The 11,849-nt window shown below is 51.0% G+C and overlaps 1 protein-coding gene across 1 annotated transcript in view; it reads right to left on the reverse strand.

Moving 5' to 3' along the window:
- Positions 1-10,489, reverse strand: part of NOS1 (nitric oxide synthase 1) — a 68,360-nt gene extending 57,871 nt beyond the window's left edge. Inside the window, exon 1 of the mRNA XM_037052199.1 lies at positions 9,361-10,489. Within this exon, the coding sequence (XP_036908094.1) occupies positions 9,361-10,085 (725 nt within the window). The 5' untranslated portion in view covers positions 10,086-10,489. The remainder of the gene's footprint in view (positions 1-9,360) is intronic.
- Between the last annotated feature and the right edge of the window lie 1,360 nt (positions 10,490-11,849).

Below are 11,849 nucleotides of genomic sequence, written 5' to 3' on the forward strand. Positions count from 1 at the left end.
GCTCCTCCTTACCCCCTTCCTCACAGATCTAAAAACAAAGGAATCACATCTCCTAGCTGAACCCCACGCAGAATCCTTGGACAAAGTAATGGCCACTAGACTTCCGTAGGTAAGAAGCAGGAGGCGGGAGGAACAGCAGAGGAAACAAGTCCTGTGGGCCAGGGTGGCGAGTCATTCCAGTGCTGAGGCACCGCTAACAGGACTAAGGACCCCAGACCAGGATAAATAGGAACGCTTCTGAAAACAAGGGAACGTAAAAATCAATAATAGTAATTTTAATCATGGTAGCTAATGTTTACTGAGCACTTTACACACGTTTTGTTCGTTTAATCTTTGTGATAACCCTATTAGATATGAGTATCAATCACCATTTTAGCGATGGCAGAGGTGACAAAAGCTGAATTGTTCAAGGTCACAGCACCCCAGCCCACTCTTCACGTCCATTCTAAAGTGGAGGCTCTTGTCATTACCATCATGTCACCATCATTATCATCGTTATCATCACCATCCTTGTGATCATCACCATCATATCAACACCACCCAGCTGCTCTCTATTCCAAGCATAACCATCAATGTCACCATCATCCTCATTGTCACATCACCACCGCCATAATCCCTCTCATCATTATCCTCACCACCATCATTACCAGCACCGCCTTCCTCCTCCATCTTGACCACCATTAGTCATCACTGGATGAGGAAACAGAGGCTCAGAGAGGTTAAATCACCAGCCCAAGAAACACGCCTAGTGATGGCAGAGTCGGGATTCAAACTCAGGCTTGTTCCTGCCTCTCCAGCCTGACTCTTAACCACACAGCTCTTCTTGCTCCCAGGCCTGGCACTGGAACAGGTTCGGGAGGAGGCTCTCTCAGCCATCCTCTGAAAAGGAGAGAAATCAGGGCTGGGAGGGGATAGGCTGTGCATTGAAATCCAGGCCTGCTCTTCCTCCCCTGAGTGCTGCCCTCCCGCTTCCTGACAACCTGCTTCTTTCCGAGCCTCCCACCCAGCTTTACTCTGACTGTGGCATCTGCCTGCTCCCCAGCTTTGGACACCTTGGCGTATGCTGTGGCGCATCTTGGTTTTGGTCCCAGGCATACAGGCTGGCCTGTGTCTAGCCCTCTGTTCTATGTTCCCAGCTCTGGGGACCTCTGATCCTGGCTCCATAACTCACCCGGACCTTCAATCTGGTGCCGACAGCTATTCGGGATGAATCAGAAGCCAGGGCCCTAGTGAGTGCACGGCCTGGAGCCCCCGCTCCAGCTGCTTACTTGGGTCCAGCCAGACTCGCCCTCCTTGTTGCATTTTACATAGTTCTGGTGGCCCATGTCAAAGCCACTTCTGCTCTCCCACTTGGAGAGGTCTGCAATTGTCAGAGAGAACACACTGTTTTACCCCCTTTAAAATGTCACCAAAACACATGGGGACTGGTTCTTGATTACAGAACCCAGGTTGATGGTTTACCTACATGGTGACAAACAGGAACTGTCTGTCGAGAGGGCTCCTCGAAATGCCCTTCAGCTCCCTCTCAGCTCTGAAACTCCTGCTTCTGTGACATCACGTGACCGAAAACGGATTTGGCAGGGAAGGGATGAGGTTGATACCGTCTGAGCATTTGTAATGTACCAGGGACTTGCATGGAAGTTGTTTCATTTCATCTCAACAGAGATTAAAAGCTCAATTTTACAGATGTGAAAACTGAGCCCAGAGAGGCTGGGTGAGTTTGCCAGGTCTCACCACCTTCACAAAGCAGAGCCAGGATCTGCAACTAGGCCTAACTAGGCTGATGCTCAGCCTGGACTCTTCCTTTTTTAAAAGAGAGAGACAGGAAAAACACGTCAGGATGCTCACTTTAAGTCAGAGGCGGAAGAGCAAGTAATCCAACATCTCTCACAGAACGAGGTCAGTTTACAAAATTACAGGGTACAATTACCTAGGCAACTTGGAAATGGCTCGCATGGCTTGTCTTACTCGAGTCTCCAGGGAGAGAGCGGCTTTCATCATCCTCGTTCAAAAAGGACTTCAACAACTTTGTGTGAATAGTGCTTCCAAAGTGCTCTATCAACACCAACTTATTCAAGAGTCCCACGTGGCTGGCAGGGGAAGAATATTTTTAATACGGCACTGGGCGGACTAGCAGGTTGAGCGATTTTGCTTCCACTCACTCAGGGGGCAACATTAGAAGTAGGCCTGGATGGACTCCCACCCCCAGCCTGGCAGTGATGAGTAGATCCAAGGGAAATCTGCTCTGGGACCTGCCTGCCCGATGGGTTTGTCTGGCGGTGCCACCTGAGGGTTACGAGCACTGACAATGCATCGGATGAAACTGAGTTCAACAGCTCGGCTTTGCTGGTTGTAAGCTGTGCAACTTTGGGTATTTTGGATGTTTAACCTTTCTAATTCTCAGTCTGTTTATCTCTAAAATGGGGTTAATAATAATGCCTTGTTGGCAGGGTTGTGGCAATGGGTAAATGGGGTCAGGCTTACAGCGCTTGGCTATGAGGATCTCTGTAAGAGATCCTCACTCTTACAATGCATTTGCTTATGGGTTGATCAGACAGAAACAGAGGGAGGGGAGTGCTACTTCTGTATGAACAGTCAAGATTCCTCTAAGCCAGTGCGGGCTAGCAAGATTGCCTGCCACACGGCCACACTCTACATCTGGGCTGTCTAGTATTATAGCCACTGGGCACATGCGGCCACAGAGTACTTGATGTGTGGCTATTGTCAGCGAGGACCCGAACGTTTAGTTCTGTTTAGCTGTAGCTAAGTTTAAATCACTACATGTGGCTAGTGGCTACAGCAGTGCCGCTTCAGGTCTTCATGTCTCTGAAGACTAATGAAGGCATGCATGGCTCCTACCTGGAAAGGGGGCATCTTCCCTGGAGGTTGGGGGACAGAGGCAGAGACATCTGCACTCAGACCCTTTCTGGGCTGTCATGTCTTGTTCCTGGAGCCTAGGCATTTGGGGATTCTCTGCTTCCCTTCCAGACTCCTGCTTCCCATCATTCTCTGCCCTGATATTTACTCCGTCTCCCACCTGGCGAGCATTTTCTGTGCGTGCTGGCAGTGACTGACCCAAAGCCATTTTTTCTTCCACTTTGCTAGCTAGGTGATCATACCCAAGCCAAGAGGCGGCAGTACGGCATCTCTAAACCTCTAGGAACCTCTGTCAAATCCTTTTGACCAAGGCTTCCTAGAAGCCGGGACCCTCTGACCTCTCTTCACACAGTGGCAGTGTGTGGGAGGCTCTGGGCCTGACTCTGCAGAAAGTTTGTGCACATGTTGGTTGGCCCAGTGCTGACCCCAAGGGCCCAGGATAGGGAACAGGTGGGCCAGGCCTGTGTGCACCATGCAGCCTGCAGGTGGGGGCTGCCAGCTCCAGCCCAACCAGGCAAGGAGGCCGCCAAGGAGCAGCTGGTCCTGGCAGGAAGCCCTGCCTGCGTCTCTCAGCAGACACCACACTCTCTCTGAATCCCATTCTCGCCCTCCACACACCAACAGACTTTGGTTTCTGCCTCCACCTGGCTGCGGACACTGGGAGCTGAGTTAAAGCAGGAAGACCTGGGGACTGTGGACACTGGGTCCGGGTATGTGCGAAGCTTTCCTCCAAGATTTCATCACGCTGGAACAGAAAATGGTCTCCACAAAGAGAAAAGTGTGCTGTTGGGAGAACTCCACAGCGAGGGCCGTGGCTGAGAAGTGAAGCGAGGGCTCTGGGGTCAGGAAAAGCTATGACTCTATCACGTCACACCAGCTGCACGGGGTCTCAAACCCCAGTGTCCAGATGGCCACAGATGGGGGATTGGGCTGAATTTGGACCCTGGGACACTGGGGAGCCCAGGGCAGCCCTGGGCCAGCTCCTGAGGCTGGCTGTCTCACCGGGAGGTGGACTTTCTGCTAATAGCTCTTCTGGTATTTTATTGCAGGAAAGACTAGAAATCAGTTTTAATGTGAAATCTGTGGAATCTTCTACTTTGCCACAATTTCACTTTTTCGGAAAACTCTGCAGGCCAAACAGACCTTGTGGGAGCATTGGGTGTGACCTCTGACCTAAAGGGATGTTGGAGTTCCTGTGCCAGGGAAGTCAAATGGAGCAGGAAAACTGGCGGGAAACTTTCTGGGTGTGGCCTCACCACAGGGCACTCATCAATTGCTTGGCTTGTGATGAGAGTAGCCACCATTGATTTTCCAACCAGTGGTTGTTCTGGAAGAATTCTTAGGGCTCATCTGGTCCAAATACCATTTTTGCAAATGGGGGAACTGAGGCCCAGGGGGCTTTCCTAAAGCATGTAGCTGGCGAGTGGCAAAGGGCAGAGGCTAGAAGCAAGGCCACTACAATAGTGTGACCTCACACTGATGGTGACGAACCTGGCCATGATATTGTTCAATGGGACCTGGCTGGAAGAGGGTGGCCCCAAAGTCTTCAGGTCCTCATCCCTGGGACCCATATATATGTCACTTCACATGGAAAAAGAATTTTTGCAAGCGTGTTTAAGGGTTTTGAAAGTGGGGAGATTATCCTGGATCATGTCCTAAATGCAATCATGGGCTCTAAATGCAGTCATAGGTGCCCCTCTAAGAGAAGGCCGAGACTGCATCCCTACAGAAGAGGAAGTCCCTGTGTCGGCAGGAGAAAGATGCTGGCTTTGCAGATGGAGGAAGGGCTCACGAGCTAGGGAAGGCAAGCAATGCAGCACTGGAAGTTGGAAAGGCAAGGAAACCGATTCCTTCCTGGAGCCTCCAGACATGAGCCCTCTGGAACTGTACACAGAGACACAAGTGTGTGTTGTTCTAAGCCACCACGTTTGTGGTATTTGTTGTAGAACCCATCGGAAACTGACACAACGAGTGGATGGTGACAGAGACGGGTGGCGTAGTGGCTGGAGAGCTGATGGCCCCTGTCCCCGTGTCTGACCCCACTGCCTACCACTCTCCCCCTACTTACTTACTTACATTCAAGACCCAGAGGCTGTCCTTCCTTTTTGGGGACATCCCAACCCCATTCCTGCCCTGGTGCCTTTGACCCTGCTGTGCCCCCTGCCAGGAACACCCACCCCGGACTTCGCATGTTCTGTACCTTCTGGCCTCCGTATTAACGATGCCTCTTCAGAAGGGCCTTCCCCAACCCTCCAGGCCACTTTTCTTCAAATCAGTTATATTTCCTTTAGAGCAGGTGTCATGGCCTAAAAGGACTGTATGGCCAATTTGCTTATTATTCTTATTAAACCTATGATCTGACTCCACAGTGGCAGAGGTTCATCCATGGATCCCCAGTTCCGAGGACAGAGTCTGAGGTAGAAGAGATGCTCGAGCCACGTTTGCTGAATGAAAGATGGTGAGAAGCCCCTGGTGACGTGCAGTTTGGGGTGGGTCTGTGGCTTACACCACAGCTCTTCCCCAGAATGAGGGGTAGATGCCCACGTGACAAGATGACAGGGACACAGATGGAAAGATGGCACAAGGCACAAGTAATAACTATAAACAGGGTCATTGTCCACCCCCCACCCCAGGAAAAGATGGACTGGGGAAGCCACTCATGCTCAAACAGCCATGGTGAGAACGAAGGGCTGCGCTGAGGTTCAGTGTAAAGGCGAGGGTGTTGGGTTCAGTCCCTCGGCCGAAATGCCATCAGAATGTTCAAAGCTACGAGGCACGTCAAGTGTGGCAGGGAGAGCTCCTCGGACACAGACAGGCCTGGAATCCACATGGTCATCGGCTGGGCTAGGTCAGGTCTCGGGGGTGGCATCTCTGGCAGATGGTACCCCAGGGCCTCAGTTTCCCTGGGTTTGGACTCTGAGCAAATATGCTGATGTCTTCAGAACCTTGATGGGTAGTGGTCAAGTGAACTGTGGTCAACAGTGCCAACTCCAAAGTCAGGAGAGGTCAACAGCATGGGCTTGGAGTCAAGTCCTGGCTTTGGTGCTTGCTAGCTGTGTGATCTGCACCTCTCTGAGCCTTGGTTTCCACATCAGGAAAACAGGGCGCTATGAGGAGCAAATGGAGCACTTGATGTAAAGACTATGGCGTGCAGCTAGGCGCCCCCAGAGTGCTCTGTGGAGGCTGAACAGAATGATGACAAAACTCAGACATTTGCAACAACCTAGATGGATCTTGAGGGCACTTTGCAAAGTGAGGTAAGTCAGAGGAAGAAAAGACAAATGCCGTATGATTTCACTTATATGTGAAGTCTCAAAAACAAACCCAGTGATGCAGAGAACAGATTGGTGGTTACTAGAGGGGAAGGGTGTAGGGAGAGGGCAAAATGGCAAAGGGGATCAGTTTCGCGGTGATGGATGGGAACTAGACATACAATGGTGAACACTATGTAGTGTATACAAATACTGTATGTTATATACCTGAAATAGATATAATCTTGTATACCAATTTTACCACAATAAAAAACACCTGCTAAAAACCAAAAACGAAACTCAGGCTTGTCACATAGGAGGCCCCCAATCCCATTAAGCTGATTCTCTAGGGTTCAAATTGACTTCTGTTTCTTCAGCCACATTCTGTTGCCTGGTTTCTCTTCAACTCATTGTGGGATTTCTAGGTAGAACCAGGGCAGTGCTGTGTGACCCTGGACAAGATGCCTCACCTCTTTTGAGCTTCAATTCTCTCATCTATAAAGAGGACTAAAACCACATGCCCTACTTGTGGAGCCTCATTCACGCAAGGAGGTAATCTGTAAGTAACTGAGTGCCCCACAAGTGGAGGAGAAGTTATCGGAGCACAAGGCGAGCCTGACCGGCTGGTCCAGATGGATGCTGGGCCGGAGATCTTGGCCTCGTTAGAACCCTCCTTCAGGGCAGCAAGCGGATAACCTGGATAGCCCCTGACATGTAGCATCTTAAAGCGACCGTTCCCAAGTGCAGGAGGTCCTGGATTTCTCTTTCCTGCACTCACACGCCGCCGCCACCTGGCAAGGCTATCCGCCCCCCAGGAATGAAGGGATGAGGCTGAGGTAAGGACCAGCACCCCAAACAACAGGATGAGGGATGCTCCATGAATGTAAAAGACTAGATGGAGCAGACTGTCTGAAAGGAAAGAGGGACGGAAGGAAGGGAATGAGACCGAGAGAACAGGTCAGGTCACTGCTGAGAAGCCACCTCTCTCAGACCCCAGAACTCACAGGCCAGTACATGTGACCTGGCTGTGGGGCTCTAGGCCCGGCTGGCAGCATGGGCAGCCTGCCTCATTGTGGCCTGCTCATGCAGCCTCAAGAATGCCTATTTTGACCCCGCCTCCAAAATGTAGCTTGGATGGAGAGGCCCCGGGAGGGTCTCTAACTTCCAGGTAGCCACATGCTCCGAGGGGCCTGTATTCTCCCCGGCCTGCCAGCCCCCAGAGTGACCGCAAAGACATTCTATGTCTGCGTTTCCCTTTCCCAACTTGGGACAGCGACTTTTAGCAAGGCACTTATATTTCAGTGAGGCAGTTTGGGAATTTGTGGGGGGCACTTATGGTTGTCCATAGGAGGGAAGTGGCATCTGGGGTCGTGAATACTCTGTACCACCAAGGACACCCCCACACAAGGGAAAAGTGTTCTGACTGCCAAACAGTCAGAGCCTTTGGACGTTCATACAGATTTTTAAAAATGCTTAAATTTCTGAGCCACAATTCTAATCCGCTCTTAGGTATATATGTAAGACTTTAAAATATATGCCCAATTTCCCATGTGAAGTGCTATTGCAACAAAATCAAAGACAGACAGGGCATCGCTTTATTGAAAGCTATTCACCATTTCAGAAAATCATGTCACCAAGGCGACGACGCAGCTGGTGACATCCGAGATGCCAAAACAACACACCTGTGTCAGTCTGCCTGTGACACGGTTGTGTCTGCAGCAATTCTCTGCTTAGGTGCAAACATCTGACCATTCCAGCAGAGTCATGCTGGAGCGCTGATATATTAAATTATAGGTTCTTTTTATCGTAAATTACTTTTATGCTCTTTTCCCTTTATTTTATAGTTAGGTCATTATATTGATTTTAAAAAAATGTAAAGTGTGTGTTGGTTATATGATTCATGAATTAGCTTCTGGCCAGTGAAGGGAACACTTCAAACTATTTGTTTAAAAATGGAGAGGGGACTCTGAGTCCAGCACGGGTGTGAGCCACCGAGCCTGGGGAACACATGCTGTTGTTAAATATTCTTCATCCTCAGAACCCTCCACATCAGCGGGTTTCCCAGAGCCCTGTACTTGCCCTCTGTTGCTTTCCCCCAAATCTTACCTCCTCCAAAACAGTTGTTTCTCTACTGCTTTTGGTCAAACAATCGCTCCACGTGCAAGGTTGACAGAATAACTAGAGGGAGGGCTGTGATGGATCGAGCTGGGCTCAGCACTCGGGTGCAGCCACCCAAGTTGGGAAAGCAGGTCGGGTTATGTGTGAGATCGCTGTGCCCCTCCCTCATCTTCGGGGAGACAAAGGCTGCTGCCCTGAGATGATGCCTGTGAGGGGCTGCTCAGGGCTGGCTGATAAAAGGGCTGCTGTTAGAGAGTCCTTCTTGTTTGACAATCTCACAATTTTGGGGGGGGGCCATACCTGAGCCCCCCTCCACAGAGGGGGTAGATAAGAAGGGTCTGCCTGGCCCCACCATGGTAGCAAGGGGGGCCATGGGTCAGTGCTGGAGCGAAAATGAGAGGGGGGGTGGAAGAGAGAAACCTCTCTCTCTCCTACCACCTGGCCCCGTCCCTGCCGAGTCCTCCCCAGAGAAGGAACTAGAATTAACCACTGTGTTGCCAGCTTTCCTCTCTACAGAATCAAAAATGCTGACATGGCACACACAGAGGGGCTGGCACCCAGTTCTTCAAGTTCTAGTGTCCACTCCCTCGGAATCCATGCAGGACCCCCGTTTGGGGAGTTGGGGCCAATTCTCTTCCTCGATTCTAACCCCCTCCTTTATAACCCTCTTTGCCCTCAACTGGCGGTCCCAGGAGAGAACAGGCTTGGGCTGAGGGTTCCCAGTGCTCAGTTCCCCTCTCTTTCCAGGGCCTTGACACCCACCTCACGTACTGAGTGACCTTGGGGAAGGCCCCTCCTCTCTGAGCCACAGTTTCCTCACCCCTGACATGTGGATTGCAAACATACTCATTTTGTGGGGTTGCTGGAGGGTCCTATGGGATCAAGATCAGAAGACACGGCACCAGCTACAACGAGTAACAACTCTGGATTCATGGCAAGAGATATGTCCTAGAAGCTACGTCCATTCTGCTCTTGCAATTACATTTGAAGGGAAAGAGGGGAAGGTTAGTGAGTGGCTGTGCCCATTCACAGATGTCAGGGGCAGCTCAGGTTGGCTTCTGGGCTGTGAGGCTGAGCTTCAGCACATGCTCGCATGCACACCTGTGGGGCTTACCTGTCCACCTGGACTCCTGCATCTTTTGTCTCTGCTTTGTCCGGTCCCCCTCCGTTGATCCCTCTGTCACCACTGGTGAGAAGGTCCAGCACAGGCTCTATCTCTTTGAGCAAGTCATTGTGGTCCCCACGGCCCTGAAGGGTGACTCCAGCATTCTTCTTGGCAGGGTCTGGGCCTGGGGGCTTGGGTGCCAGACCGTTGGTGTGGGACAGTGAGCCAGCTTCCTGCCCATTGTCATGAGCATGCTGTGGCCCATTGCCAGGACCAGTGGCCCCACCCACTGCTGGCGGCTGCTCTTTGAAGGCTGATGCCTGGTGCGACAGATCGACAGCCGTGGTGGGGGGACCCAAGGGCTGTGTTACCCGGATGGTCTTGGGGGTCCCGTCCCCAGTAAAGGTAGTCTCCAGGTGCGTGGTGAAGCCCTCAGGGCCACGCAGGATAAGGACCACGTGGGTCTCGGAGGCAATGCCCCGGAGCACCTCCAGGGCGCTCTCATAACTTAGGTCCACCAACGGCTGGCCATTGACCGCCAGGATGATGTCTCCAGCCTGGATGAGGCCACTCTGCTCCGCAGCTCCCCCTCGAATCAGGTCGGAGATGATCACGGGGGGCTTGCTCACCCGCTCCTTCACCAGGAAGCCCAGGCCCCCCACTTTGCGCTTGAAGAGGCGGACAGAAATCACGTTGGGTTGGATTTGCTGGACGCTGAAGATGTGGTTCTCCATGGTGTCCAGTGCCCGAGGGTCTGAAAGCCTCAGACTATGTTGAGCCAAGGGGACCTGGTCAGGAGGAGCCCAGCTTCAGGCTGTGCTGAGAAGGAGCTGGGGGTGGGGGCTGCAGGGGCCGTGGCGAGTCTCTTGGGCTTGTCTTTGACGTCAACTTGGCGTCACCCACTCATTGCTGTTTGGCTGTCGGTGGCATGATTTCATGCGTCTGCCTCCTTCCTTGTTCTCTAAGGAAGTGACGGCCGATCAGGCAGATGTCAGGAGAAGCAGTGGGACCTGTCCCTAAGCAACAGGTCAGGCAGACTGTGAGGAGAAGTAGCTGGAGGATGAGTCTAGAGGTGACGCATACTCTCGTGGACTATTCTCTGGGCATTGCCAGCCCTCGAGACGCAGATGAGACCTACGGCTTCCTGAGCCAAAGAGAAGGAGTGAGGGAGGGGATGGAGAGAAAATCATATGATCACATCAAGAGATGCCGAAAAAGCATCCAATAAAATCCAGCACCTATTTATGATTAAAAAAAAAACCCTTTCAGCAAAGTGGGAATAGGGGGATCATAAAGGCCACATATGTGAAAACCTACACCCAACATCATACTCAAAGGGCAAAAACTAAAAGTGTTTCCCTTAAGATCAAGAACACGACAGGGACGCCCTGGCTGGTGTGGCTCAGTGGACTGAGCGCGGGCCTGCAAACAAAAGGATCGCGGTTCGATTCCCAGTCAGGGCACATGCCTGGGTTGCAGGCCAGTTCCCAGCAGGGGACATACAAGAGGCAACCATACATTGATATTTCTCTCCCTCTCTCCTTCCCTTACCCTCTAAAAAAGATAAATAAATAAAGTCTTTTTAAAAAAAAAAAAAAGAACACGACAGGGACATCTGCTTCCACGGCTCTTATTCAACATAGCTCCAGAAGTTTTAGCCACAGAGATCAGACAGGAAGAAGAAATAAAAGGCATCCAAAATGGAAAGGAGGAAGTAAAACTGTCATTATTTGCAGATGACTTGATATTATACATACAAAATTCTAAAGACTCCACTGAAAAAGAGATCGCTATGGAGTGCCCAATGCTACCTTCAGAACGAAGATGGGAAACTCAGAAATCTAGCCCTAAGGCGCTCTGGAGTTCTGAAGCCAAGCTGCTACAAAATCCTTTGTCTCCAAGGAGGACACTTCCCCAGTTACTCACAAATTGCCTGGGTTTACTCCATGATCAAACCCTGGAGAGACTACAAATGGTCAGCCCCAGAAATCGAAACACCAGAATCACACGATCTCTCTTATTTTCTCCTACCACAAGAAGCCACCCCTCCAGTTTGTCACACTTGCGGCCTTTGTCTCCCCAAGTTTCAAAAACAGTTTCTATCCATAGGTCAGGAGCTCAGCCCATGGATCTTTGAGCTCTCCATTCCCACCACCCCCAAAGCTCCCACAAAAAAACCCCTGGTGGGGGGGAGCCTTCTGTGAAACCACCAATGAGAGATGTCCATTGGCCTTTATGACCCTCATTGTAATTGTCGACTTGTTCCAGGTTCAAAAGGACAGATCTGGCCACATTAAAAACCAAACCGGGTAAAATAATTACCAAAGACACAGGTCTGTACAGAACTTTGAAGGACATATGCACTCCACAGGCTGCCTGAACCCTAACAGAGAAACATTAGGAAGCACGAACTGTGTGCCCCCAGGTAAACACAAGCACGTAGCAGGTGCTCAATGAGTATTTGTTGAATGAAGAAGAAAAATCTCAGAAGATTAATT

The sequence above is a fragment of the Sturnira hondurensis genome, unplaced genomic scaffold, assembly GCF_014824575.4.
Source record: "Sturnira hondurensis isolate 20B ecotype Veracruz unplaced genomic scaffold, ASM1482457v3 Scaffold0007406, whole genome shotgun sequence".
NCBI lineage: Eukaryota > Metazoa > Chordata > Mammalia > Chiroptera > Phyllostomidae > Sturnira > Sturnira hondurensis.